The sequence below is a fragment of the Cavia porcellus genome, unplaced genomic scaffold, assembly GCF_034190915.1.
Source record: "Cavia porcellus strain 051 isolate PalLab524CR breed Dunkin Hartley unplaced genomic scaffold, mCavPor4.1 scaffold_20, whole genome shotgun sequence".
NCBI classification, from domain to species: Eukaryota; Metazoa; Chordata; class Mammalia; order Rodentia; family Caviidae; genus Cavia; species Cavia porcellus.
The window spans coordinates 44,968,302-44,981,837 of NW_026947503.1; the positions used below are offsets into that span (position 1 = coordinate 44,968,302).

At 49.1% G+C, this 13,536-nt stretch overlaps 1 protein-coding gene across 50 annotated transcripts in view; it reads left to right on the forward strand.

Moving 5' to 3' along the window:
- Celf4 (CUGBP Elav-like family member 4) overlaps positions 1-13,536 on the forward strand; it is a 286,507-nt gene that overhangs the window by 72,443 nt on the left and 200,528 nt on the right. For 48 of the 50 annotated variants that reach the window (XR_010041570.1, XR_010041571.1, XM_063232055.1 and 45 more), the window contains exon 2: positions 2,435-2,517. Coding sequence is in view for 46 of the 50 variants with exons in the window: in XM_063232055.1 (XP_063088125.1) it covers positions 2,435-2,517 (83 nt within the window). In the remaining 4 variants the exon portion in view is untranslated. Of the gene's footprint in view, positions 1-2,196; positions 2,305-2,434; positions 2,518-13,536 lie in introns of those variants that run through there. The other 2 variants (XM_063232094.1, XM_063232095.1) reach the window with 1 other exon arrangement.

Sequence of the window (13,536 nt, forward strand, 5' to 3'; positions counted from 1 at the left end):
AAGCCGAGGGAAGTGAAGGAATAAGACATGCAGACAGCAACAGGGGGCAGGAGTCTATCTGGACAAGCCCCTGAGGTACATGCTGCCTGGTGGGCCTGAGGAGGAAGGAAGGAAGCCAAGCAATGCGCAAGAAGAAGACACTCCAGGAGAAAATAAATTGAGGGGTAAAGATGGCAGAGGGAGATCACACAGGGCCTGGGGGGATCTCAAAGATCCTAGTACCCAGTGGAGTTTTGAGCTCTCCCAAATACCAAGGTAGAAATTCCTGAAACCTGGACAAAAGCAACAGATTCCTTTTCCCCCTCTGGAATCCTCTTCTTGTTATCCTAGGCCATGGAAGCAGTATGGTCACTTCCCCCTCTCCTCCTCCTTTTCCTCTTCCTCCCCCTCATATTCCTTCTTTTCCTCTCTCCTCCTCCCTCTCAGAACCTGCCCCTGACCTTGTCCCAAGCTGGCTTGCCGGTATGCAGCTGAGGCAGTGGCTGCCTCTCAGTTGCAGGCAAAAGACAAGGCCAACAAGGGGACAAGGGGACGAGAGGAAAGACGCCCCTGGGAGAGGCAGGCGGCAGCACGAGGGACAACGTCACAGGGGCCTCTGACCGCTATTCATTTCAGTCCCCGTGTCTCCATCAATAACCGTCTGCCAGTGACCAGGAGGGGGAGGAAGGAGGAGGGGTGATGTGAGGCTGGACAGGGGAGGGGTGGATACAGGCGAGACGGCTCCTTGGCAGCTCCTCCGAGCCCTGGGCAGGAGGAGAGGCAGAGCTGGCACTGGGAACTCAGCGTCTGTCTCTAGGCTGCCTTCTTCCATCTCTGTATCCCCTCCACATGCACAGTCCTGTTCTGCCTTTTCTCTGAAGCTAGGTGGGGAAGGAGGCAGCAACAGTCTCCATAGTAGAAGAGGAGAAAGGGTTTTGGTCTGGCATCAGCTGGATAGTGGAGGAATCAGGTGCTGTGGAGGACACTGGCAGGACACTCTACTTGATTTTAAAAGGCCAGAACATGTCTGGTGACAAGGGCTGGTGTAGACACCAGTCTGTCACCATCGGACTGTGGGCCTCAAGAAAGGATACCCTGAGTCAAAGTCCTGGCACAGAGTGAGTACCCAGAAAGTAAATGACCATGAGAAAGACCAAATGACGGCAATTTTTGGTCAGGAAATAAGTTTGTTTGCAGTTGAACTAAAGCAGTCAAGAAGGGCTGCCTGGAATAGGCAGGGCTCCATTCACTCCATTCCATTGTTGAAAGATGGGCGAGGTTGGGAAAAGTACCACTGGGGAGAGAAGGCAGAGCCTGTGAGCCGACTGTGCACCCAGGGATGGCAGGGTGCTGAGTGCAGGTTTCAAGGGAGGCTGAAAAGATAAGAAAAATGAAGCACAGGGGCTGGCCTGTCTTCAAGGTGCCTTGTGTTGGACACCTGGTCTGCAGAGGCCAAAGCGAGCCTTCTGATTTTCATTATGACTTGCAGTCTTTCAGGGAAAACAGGCCACAGACATGGGTAAGAAACTCCAGGAAAGATGCTCCCATTGCCAGAGTTTGCCTTTGACTTGTCACAGTGCCAGAATAGCCAGCATTAAAGTCCCCCCATGAAGCAGATTGCCCTGTCCAGTTGAGAGGCCCTGGTGAGGAGCAGTGGTATGGCCCAGGTCATCTCTCCCAGTGGTAGTACACTGGACTCTGGAGCTTATATACTGGACCCTCAGTTCACAGATGGGGAGACTGAGGCTGGGCAGGGGAAACAGAGCAGAGCAGCAGGGTCACTGGGGAGTTAGAGGCAAGGCAAGGGTAGGCCTCAGTTCCAATTCTTTGACTAGCTGAGAGGCCCAAGAAGCCCTCTACCTAGCAGGTGTGTGAAGGCCTCCTTGCAAATGTGACAACAGGAACTGGACCAGGGGACACAGGCAGCATGTGACAGCCCTGTTCATTTCATTAGGAGTACCTGGCTAGGGTCTTTCTCACAGCACAAGCCTTTATTTGGAAGGCAGGAGGTCCCTCTTCATCTCTGACTCACGGGCAAGTGTGCCTAGAGGCGCTGGGGGCAAGGGTGAAAGCTGCCCCTTCTGGGAGTTGTTGGGGTTGGAGGAGAAACAGGTAGAAACAGCACCCGCTGAGAAAAGGGAAAAGGGCAGAGACGCTTGAGGCACCAAGGGCTGGGGACAGAGAGAGACCCGTGGGCAGAGGGGGTGTGGTGGGGGGAGACTCCGCGGAGGGATCAAAATAGGAAAGCAACGGGAGGGACGAGAGGCAGACACACAGGAGCACGCAGAGGCAGGGGAGCTCCGAGAGGGCCCCGGAGACGGAGAGGTGGGAGTGCGACGGGGCCGCGAGGGGCGGGGGCGCGCGGCAGGGCGCGTGCCGGGCCGGCGGCCGGGCCGGGCCGGGCCGGGCTGGGGGCGCCCCACTGACCCTTCTCGGCGCTTGCTTCCCTCCCCAGGCTGCGCTTTCCTCACCTACTGCGAGCGTGAGTCAGCGCTGAAGGCCCAGAGCGCGCTGCACGAGCAGAAGACTCTGCCCGGGGTAAGTCAGCGGTGCCCGCCGCGGCGCCAGCGAGTGGCGCGCCGACAGGGGGCGACTTCGCCAGGCCGGGCTGCGGGCAGGAAGGAAGGGCGGGCGGGGGACCGGGCCGGGCGCCGCGCCCGCCTGCGCCCCGGACGGAGCTGGCGCGCCCCGCGCTCCGCGCTCCAGCCCCGACGGAACCCGCGGGGACCCGGGTGAACTTGGTGGCCGCGAAGCCCAGGCGCGGCTCCGGCGCGCTGCCCGCGGGGTGGCCCTCCGGCACCTCCGGGACCGCGGTGCCGCCCTGCGCGCCGAGCCGGTCGTGGGTCCCGGCCGGTTCCCGCGGTGGGGGCCGCGGCGGGAGGGAGGGGCGCCTCCCGGGCCGAGCTTGGCGCCGCCGCCGAGTGAGATCACCGCGGTTTATTTAAGGAGCCAGCCCTCGTCTTTGATAAACTATCGCGCCTCGGCCCTGGTTTATAGCTTCTGTGTGGGGGAGAGGAGGATTATTTATGGACCCCCTAACTGGGTGTGATATCAGCCATGGCTATTATCGAGGCTAGTTCATCACCATAAAATAAGAAGTGTTCCTCGGGTCAAGGGTCTGTGCGGTCTCTCCGGTGGGTTCAGAGAGATGGGGGGGGGGAGATATACGACTGCTGAATATCTAAAGATAAATGGAAAGATGTGTGTTTGTGGGCATAATTTAAAGAATTTATAAATATCCGGTGTTTAAGCTTCTACAATGGACACTGCGGGGAAGCACGAGTGCTCTCTATGTATGCGCTCCCGTGCTTACACATGCATGTTTACATTCTTACCAAGCAAACGTATGTAAACACACGTTTCCCTCTCTGCCCCACAGCGGGAAAGGTTAACCAGGTAGACGAGAGAAAATGCAACCCCCGGGCTGGAGCAGCCTTCCTTTGCATCAGAGATCTTTCTTTACCCCTTCAGGGGTGGGGAGTGCTGAATCACACAACTCCCTCTTCCATTAAAGCAGCCTTTGTATTGTTTTTTTGGTATTTGTGGTTGCAACGCACGGGGCTGATTCATCTTAATAACATACCCACGGATGCAAATATATGGAAATGGAGCACTGCACAGATTTTGTGTAGAGCCCAGCTCTGGCAGGGTGGCCATTCCCAGTTGGTTTTTTAGTGGCGCAGCTAACATGCACATATATTATAGTAATTACTTTCTGGGTACCCTCTGTAAGATGGCAGAAATATGCTCCACATCGCCCCATGTTATGTGTGAAGCATAAAGCCATATTGTAGGATAATCAAAGGCTTCTGAGAAAGGTTTGTGCTGATTAATAAAGTGTTTATGGTACTTTGTTTTGGGGGAGATTGTGATAGATATTTTGGAGCCACCCAAATGGAATAGAAAATACCACATTGTTATGGGAGGTCCTTCATCAGCTGGAGAGAGATTGCTGGGGAGTTTCATGCTGGCTAAAAGCCGGAATCAGATGGGGAAATAGAAAGAGAGAAGGTGGGAGGGGGAGGTTTAAGATTTTGAAAAAGGAGAAGCCTGGAACTGAGAAAATTTCGGTAGTGAGTATGGATTGTTGGGGATCTAACATTAACTTGTGGTTGTTTATTTTACATATAATAGAATAGCTAAATGATGGAGTGTATTAGTTCTTTAATAATTTATAGAAATACTTTGATGTTGCAGTAATTACATTAAAGGTCACATATCAAAGGTAATTTGGTTGAGCAGCTGTGATGGTTTCTCAGAAGCAATCAATATCACTGTCCGTGGTGCTGATTTCACCAAGGGGCCTGCCAGATTAAAGAAGGCTTATTACCAGGCAGAAAGGCCCAGGGGAAATCAGGAGCACATTGGAGCGACGCGCCGGCCCCCCTTCCACGATAATTAACACTGTTCCCCATAATCTGCGCTAATCCTTCATACTGGGAGATCCAATGGCATTTTTCTGAAATCACAAAGACAAGTTGGGCAAGTTTGGGAGGAAAGGGAAAAAGAAACATGAATGTGTGTTGGGAGAAGGGAGGGGTGAGGAGGAGGCCAATAGCAGAACTGCACACAGCCCAGAGCCCCTGTGTGCTGCCTGGAATACCAGCCTTTCTTCAAAGGCTTCTCAGGGCAATTCATGGCCTCAAAAGCCTCATCACACAAATTCTCAGGGCAGGCACAGCCTGCGGGGGGCAGGGACAGGGAGAAAAGACAGAATTGTAACTCTAAGTTCCGAGGGCACATTGTCCCTACACAAACTCACATGCAGACAAATGAAAAACAAAATGACCGAATAAAATTATGCTTTAAAGTGGAGTCATTTTGATTCTGGAAAGCAGAACTGGAGTTATTATTGCTACTTGGTTGTTTCCTTTGAGATCAGGGAAAGTGTGCTGCTCCCAAATACAAGAATAGAACTAAGTAAAATGCTCTGACCTGACCAAATAACACACATGCCCGTCAGCTGAGGCCTTGCTTAGGGCTACCTATTTGGTAGTAGGGGAGGGGACAGAGGGGAGAATGTCTTCTCCTCTGAGGTGATCACACTAAGTGCCCCAGTAAGCACACTCTGCGTCTGACTAAGGAGAATGAAATTGAAAAAAGAACCTGGAAAACTGGTAACCTCAGCAATTTAGGCACTTTTCCAGACTTCAGAATCCATTAAAATCAATCCATTAAAACCAACCCTTCACTTTCTTACTGAGGACAGAAAGAGGTGGAAAGATAGTGCAGGCAACGTATTCTGTTTCTCAGCAAGTTACAGACCTAGTATCCTGTCACCAGCAAGAAAAATCACCCCATGATTGTCATACACATGATCATGCAAACACCGCCACCACCACAACAACAACAAAGAGAACTGCAGGCATCTTTAGCACAAGCCTTCATTTGGGGACAAAGACGGGAACTAATGTTTCTTTAGGGGTAAGTGTACACTCCAGTGCCAGATCACAACAGCTGTTTTTACAAATCAGAGGTCAGTTTCCCTGGGAATCAGTCTAATTGAAACAACTCCAATGGCTGGTGGAGTCCTCCTGGACCAGCCTCACAAGTGGATTATTATTTTTGACTTTGACATAATTTTAGTAGAATGAGATTAGTAAACCATGAAGTTACATCAGGGTCTTTTAGAGCAATAGCCTCTTGCCAGAATCTGAGCAGGGAAGTTCCACTTTTTCTAAACTCTATCTCTATCATGATCTCTCTTCATTAGTCTCACTCTCTCCTGGCCTCCTGGCCCTGTATTGCCCATTCCATTCTCAATGTTTATTCCACTATTCATAGGGTCAAGTCCACAAGGGACACTTTATCAATCCATCATCAAGCATTTCCTGAATGTGTACCAGAAACTGGCCTAGATGGGTATGCTGTAACACACAAAGACAAGAAAAACACATCTGCCCTCCCGCTTGGAGTTTCTCTTTGAGTTGGACACACATATGCACACACATGCTTGCACACACACCCAAATGTAACTAACAATATAAGATAGCAGATGTTATTATAAATGAATAGCGTGAACAGTTATGCCTTAATCACAATTAATACTGTTAAATACTTTAAAAAGACTGGTATGATGTCAAGAACTGTACCCCTGTTACCTTCTTTTATCTTCACAACCACCTCCATGAGGAAGACAACATAATTTTCCCCACTGGTGAGGAGACTGAGGTTTCCCCAAGGTTATATAATTCTTGATTAACACTGGGTCTGCTGTGATCACCTCTGTTATCCCTGCTTTAGGGATTCAGAAGGGATTGAAATGACTGTGGAGTATGGGAATTGCTACAAGGTTTTCCTCGGGTCATGAGCATGTGGGAAAAAAGCTGGGAGTAAGACCAGTTAGTCAGGTGGGGGCACTGAGAAGCAACCTAGAGATGAAGAACACAGAGGAGAATGGGAGCTGGGACCTGGTGAGATGCTTCAGGCAGCCAAAGCCTGTTCAGAGAGCTACCTGGGGCTTGAGTATACACAGCCTCTTGGAAGAATTGTGTCCCCTAAAATACAACTCTGATCTTAGTCCCAGCTCCTCATCTTTAGGATTTTGCAAGAAATTGTCTTGCAGAAAGAACCCATCTGTCTCCAAAGATGGGAATCCAAGGTCTCAGGGGGAGGCTCTGAGTACAGAAAACCAGGTGATATGACAAGCAGTGGCCAACACTTTCCTCCTTTGGCAGCAGAGAAGGCTCCTGGCAAGGCTGGTGATGGGAGAGCTCAGTCCATCAGCAGGAGGCCTGGAGGCAGTGCAGGGAGTGCTGCTGGGGAGGGGAGCTGTATCTGCTTGGTAAACATTAAAGTTCCAATTCACTAGTTAAAGATTGGCTTTTGTATCCTCACTCCAGCAACCCTAGAATACAAAGCAAACTGACAGGCTTCCCACCTCCTCCCGCCTTCAGCCCTTGTAGACAAGCACTGTCCCTGCCATGGCCACTCCCAGCTCCCTCCCCACTGCTGCCTGCAACTCAAGATTGGTCATTTCTGTGGAGTATGACCTTTTTGAGTTTATTGAGAAATATGTTAAAATAGAAGATTTTTTTTTTAAAGTCCACTTCAGTTCCTAGCTCTGCTGTCTCAGGATATCTCTCCTGTAATTCTGATAACCTTCCCTTTCTTTTCATTAATCTTGTCTCCTCTTTTTCTTTTTCTCTCATTTTCTGCCTCTGTTCGCTTCCTTTGAACGATTTCCTCTTTTTCTTTTCCCTCTCAGTTTTATCCATTTTTTCTTTTACCTTTCTCATGGTCTCTCCTTTTGGTTTGTTTGTGTTTATTTTTGTTTTGAGACAGGGTCATGCCGTGTAGTACGTGTGGGCCTTGAACTTGCTAGAACTCATGGTCTTCCTTCCTCAGCCTCCTTAAAGCTAGAGCTACAAGTGTGTGTCACCACACTTGGCTCCTCCCTGCCTACTCTCCTTCTGCCCACTCCACCTCTTCCTTGACACCCATAGGGGACCCTAATGGGACCTCCTCTAGCCTGGGGGCTTCTCTGATGAGGCTCAGCTCCCTCCCTGACAGCCTTGCCATTGAAGAATCCATCTAATTTTATATACAACTGTAAAGATGAATGATAAGTAGAAAGGATGCAGGCAAGAACAAGATGAATAAATTATAAAGGGCAAATGATGACAAGACAGGGTCCCCAGAGACATGGATATGATAACAGAAACTAAAGACGAATTTATGATGGATGTAGTTAGCATGTACAGAGGCTGTTAATTCTTCAGGGTAGTTTTACAACTTCTAGTGATTGGCGCAATCAAAGCGTTTCATTTTAGAGACATGATCTGTTTCCACTTGTCTGTCCTGTGGGCACGGTGTTGGGTTTGTCTCTGCATAGTGAGTCGGACTATCTCAGCACCTTGAACTTCTATCCCAGAGCCCTGTCATTTTCTGAGTCTCTGCTTAGGATCATGAGGTCATAGCCACACCCAGAGTTTCTCCCATCCTGCTGTTCCTGCTTGTTGTGTTAGTGTGGAGACTAAGCTTCCCAGATCAAGATGCTGACAGGGTTAGTTTATTCTAAGAGGTACAGGGGAGAATTTGTTCCGTGTCTCTCTCCTAGCTTCTGAGAGCCACAGGCAGTTCTGGGTTCTTGATGGTGTTCTCTCTGTTTCTTCACATTTCCTTTCCTGCATACATTGTCTATTTCTGCATCCAAAGTTTCCCTTTCTAAGGACACCAGTCACTGGATGGAAGCCCACTCTAATGATCTCATCTTAGCCTGGTCCTCTGCCAAGACCCTATTTTTAATAAGGCCACTGGTACGACATAGCATTTCAGCATCTTTTTCAGGGAACATAATGCAACCAGCAATACTGAGAAGTGGGTTTCCCTCTGCCTCTTCTGTGGTGAAGAGGAAAAAGGACTTCCATGCTGCTTGAGTTATTAGAGTCCCACCAGCCGTTACTCGGTAACTCTTATCTGGCCTCATGCTTTTCCTTCCCGCCCTAGGAAAATGAATGACTTGTCTTTCTTCTTGCCCATATTCCCTAAAGAGAAGTACCTGTCTGTCTGTCGTTTAGGGCACTGATTCTCAACTAAGCAATTTTGCATCCCAAGAACATTTGACATTGCTGGAGATGCTGCTGGTATTTGATGAGGAAAAGCCAAGAAAGCTGCTAAATATCCACAATGCACAGGACAGTCTCCCAACAGTGTCGATAGTACCAAGGTGGAAAAGACTGTCTCAGAGCCAGGAGCGCCCTGAAACTCAGGACAGGGGGGCCCTGGAACAGACCTGTCCCTCTTACTGTTTATCACTCACGTGGAGACGAGTACAGGGGACCGGACAGGGATATGATAACAGAAACTAAAGATGAATTTATGATGGATGTAGTTAGCATGTACGTAGGCTGTGAGAAATGGGAGATTTCGTTAAGAGGCACTTGCTCAGTGGTGGGCAAAGCGGGTAGCAAGCAGCAGCAAAGAGCAAAACCCAACTCCAGGGACAAAGGATCATACTTGGCTGGCTATGCACACCCCTCCTGTCACAATCTGCAGACCAGATATGGCCAAAAGTCTACCAGTTTTAGCACAATTATCAGATCTGGAATCTTCCTTGACCCACATGGAATCTGTGATCTGAGTGACAAGAGATGAGAATTTGCTCACAACAGGGCTGGGACCAGAGTCCATGCCTCCAAGGTCCAACACATGGGAGTCCTCTGGCCCTTTCCTTCAAAAGGCTCCCACACGTTCCTGGACCTGCACATACTTGGACCCATCTTCCAGAAAGGAACAGCAACCTGGAGGGCAGAAAAAAAAAAAACTATAAATCTAGAGATAGGAACAACTAGTCACAAAGTTCTATTCTGTAAGACCCACAGGTCTTGCCTGTCCTCCTCCATACCAGTCTGCAGCCCAGCCCCACCACCTATGTTTCCTTTTAAGACTCTTCACTTCTTTCCCACAGTGACATCTTGAAGTCTTCTTCCTCTTCATTCCCTGGAGCTTTGTCCACACTGTTCCTGCCTCCTGGCCCACATTTTTGACCCTTCTGGAGTCCCTTCCAGCTCTATATTCTTTAAATTTGTAAGAATAACAGAGTCACCACTACTCACACTACTTATGACAACAGGGAGAAGATGATCATATCTACCACTCTCTGCCACCTTCTGCCACTGGCGACAAGTGTAATAAAGTAAGAGTCAGACATGTCCCCTTCCAGGATACACCAGTCAGACTGTCTGCCTAGGCTGGGGCTAGAACCCCAGGGGTGTGCCCGCTATCCTGCCCTCTGCTCAGGTCTCTTTCTAACCAGACCACTGTTTCACCATTTCCTGCGGCACTGGCCCTTGTAACAATGCTGGGGCATGGTTGCCACCTGAATCAGCAGCAGCACCATGTGCAGTGACCTGCCCCCTGCAGAATTTAACTGAGAGAGAGAAGGTTTTTAGCATTGAACAAAAGCTAGTCAGACAGTGGCTGTTCCTGAAAGAGTTTATAATTTGGCTTGAGAGGCAAGTGTGAAGACAGTTCATGATACAGACAGTATCTTTAGGATCTGGAAAGTGAGAAGGATGGGAAGGTCCTGGGAGCACCAGTAAGATGAGCTGGGGATTTTGGAGGAGCCCAGACACCATGGTGACCTTCTGCTTCCAGACCCTCACCTTCCAAGTGACCACAGTTACCCTTGTGGGATAAAACTCAGCCCCCTCAGGCTCTGAAACCCACAGGATTCAGATAGTGAATCCCCTGGCTGTAAATCCTCCAGACCTGCAGGCTCCTAGCCAAACACACAACTTTCTTCAAGGTCCTCATTTTTCATGCTGTTCCTTCTGCCTGGAGAGTTATCCACAGAGCACCAACTCCATTAGAGAACACCTCCTCTGTAGGTGTCTCTGCCCTCTAGGGGGATTTCCAGTCTCCATCAGTGCCTTGGCGTTCCTCTGGTCCCACATTGCTCTACTAAAACCTAGATTTTACATCCTGGAGCCCCAGCTTCCATGCTTGCCTGAACCCAGTACTGGCTCTGAGCAGGGTAGGCAGGTGGTGGAAGGAAGCACCTCTCTGTTAAACAACCTCTCTGGCCTTGGCACCTCCTAAAGGCATTCCAGCTGGTCTGTTCCCACAGCTTCTCCTCCACCCATATTCCCTCCAGGTCTCTAGAGAGCTTTCAGCTGGGCTTGCCATGAGAGGTATGTTTGGGAAGCCAGGAAGCCCCCATTTTGTGGCAGTGGGTGGATAAGGAAATGCTGTATGAAAGGTGCTTCAACCTGTGCCTCCACAGCAGCACAGGTGCGAATGTGGGCATGTGTGAAGCAGCGTGTCTCCACGGGAGAGAGAGTCTCAGGTTGCCATGAGGGCCAGACCTCCATGAGTCTTTGTGAGGATCTTAACACGTTTCTTGACCTTTCATCAGAAAGCGAGGCTGGGAAACAGAATGCTAGTATGAGCTGCTGTTCAGCACGGGTATATTTTAGGACTAGAGGGGTTTCTTCTAGAGGGCATGTGCATGGTGAGCAGAAGGCCAGACATCTGTGCTGTTGAGTAGTGGGGTTCCGGAACTGTCAGCAGCTATGTACCATCAAAGACAGGCAACTTGGGGTGATGATGGGGAAGAGCAATATTGTTCTTTCTCTAATTCCTCTGGGAAATTGTGGTTGTAAAGAGAAAGGACTGCGGATGCTGTCTCCCTAGGGGCTCCCAAGTTTATTGTGGTTCAAGTGCATGCTGTGATCAAAGGCATTGGTGGTATGTCCTCTTGTGACCACCAGGCAGCACATGCAGGTAGTTTTTCTTGGTGGACACAAGGCAAGTGTTTGAGGCCTACCTGGTAGCCAACTCCATCCCCAGCACAGAAGAGGCGAAATGATGTGGAACACTGGCATCCTCCACAGAGGACACCAGCCTGCTGGCTGATGTGGATCTGTAACAAAAATCCTGTGTGTAGGCCCTTTACACGATGTGGAATGTTATAAATAATGCAAGTGTCATTATTAATAACAAAACAATGATGCAAGTGTGAATGACTTTCATGGTTCTCTGTCACAACAAAATCTGTGACTACTAATTCATATATGAAATAACTAAAGAAAAATAAAAACATAAAATGGTTCAAATATATATCTAGGACTGTGTGACATTCTATATTTCACAAAAGGGAGATAAAAGTGAGCTGTAATAGCCAGGAAGGACTCTGTGTAGAAAGAAGAACAAAATTTTGTTGTGTGTGTGAAAGAATTGGAAATATAGTGTGTTGGTGAGTTTTTCATCACTATAATAAAATGCCTGCAATAATTAACTTATAAGAGAAAAAGTTTATTTTGGCTCACAATTTTGGAGGTTCCAGTTCAAGATTGATTGTCCTATTGCTTTTGGACCTCTAGCAAGACAAGAGCAAAGCAAAATCTTTTTATCACAAGCCAGGGAACAAGAGGAAAAAGTATGAAGGGATTTGTATCACCCAGTGAACTTGAAGGATGTGGCTCCAATGACCTCAGAACCTCCCACCAGGCCCCACCCCCTAAAAACTCTACCATCTCCCAGTAATGCCACCCTAGGATCAACCCTTTACCATGGCTGCCTTTGGAGGACGTTAAGACCATAGCAGGAGAAGAGGAAGAAGACTTGACAAGCCAGAAAAGTCTGAATGTTCCTTCCAGAGCCAAGGATGAAAACAAGGAGACTGTGTTTGGAGCAGAAAGAATCTGTCTCACGGTTACCCTTCAGAACCTCTAGCTCTTTTCAGCCTGGTATAGGTGAAAGTCACCCTACAATCTTGCAGCACTGGGGGTGGCTTCAGGCCCTGCAAGTCTTCAGCTTTTCTTCTCCCTTAAGAATCCCTATCTTCCCCTGCTCCCCGACCAGGGTACTCCCAGGGTTTGGGGACCTAGCTTCAAGTTCCGAACTTCACCTGCAAAGCTCCCCAGCTGCTCTTGCCCACATCTATCTCCCCCTCATTTGAACATCTGCAGGGAAACCCTGGCCAAAGTGTGGATATTGGACTGGCACATGTTAGAAATGTAGTCTTGGGCCCCACTTCAGACCATCTTGGTCATATTTCATAGACTGTACCTGCTGTATTTGAGCAAGATCCCTAGGGGATTCGTGGACACAAAAATGTCTGACAGCCCCAGCCCACCTTTAGGATCTGACAGGTGTCATCTTAGTTGGGTCCCTCCAAAAACAGATTCTAGACAAGTACTTGAACACAAGTGGTACTTGCACAAATGGAACTCAGATGGTCTCCCCAGGAAACACAGTCAATAGTGAGGAAGTGCCACATGGAAGAGAAGAAAATCCTAGAAGGTGTGGTCTCAGGCAGGCTGACTGCCACTGTGAGTGCTGCTTAATCCCACTGGAGATTCTAGAACCAGTCTCAGGCAAACTCTGGAACTGTGCCACCCAGGGGCCAGACAGCTGTGGCCCTTATACACCACGTTCCTCAGGGCTATGGCCAAGGTGTGCCCGCAGATCATTAAACCTCTGCTCTTGCTGCATGGGAGGGTGGTGCAAAATGAGCTCCGTGTCCAGCCCTGGAGCCAGAGTGCAGATGCTGGCAGCTGGAAGTCAGGCCACTACTGCTAAGGTAGGGAGAGCGTGGGGTCAACAAGCAAGAAATTGATTCTTCCACCATATTCCCAAATGGGAGGACAGATTAAGGACTCCTCTCTAACCATGGTGACAGCTGCCACTCACTGAGGACCCAAGACAGGCCAGGTACTGAACATTTATTATCTCACCTATGTATGGCAGCATCTCACGTGTGCCCTCAGCATATTAGTCCTGTTGTATAGGAGAGGAAACTGAGGTAAAGGGACTTAAGGTCACACAGCCAAGAACAGTCTGGTTCCATAGCCCATAATTTTTCCACCGCATCCTGAGTTGCCAGCCCTGTGGAAAACTAGAGCTACAAAGACCAACCTGTGCTTAGACTGGAGATGTTCCGTTCTATGTGGAATCCAGCCTCATCTCCACCTGAAGGCTTACTGTATGCTCTTAGGAAGCCACTTAACCTCTCTTACAGTCACTTTCAGTGACCATCACATCGGATAGTCATACATTTGGTAACAGTGGCTTCAGCAGGTGGAACTTAGGGGTTTGGTTTTTGCACTTCAC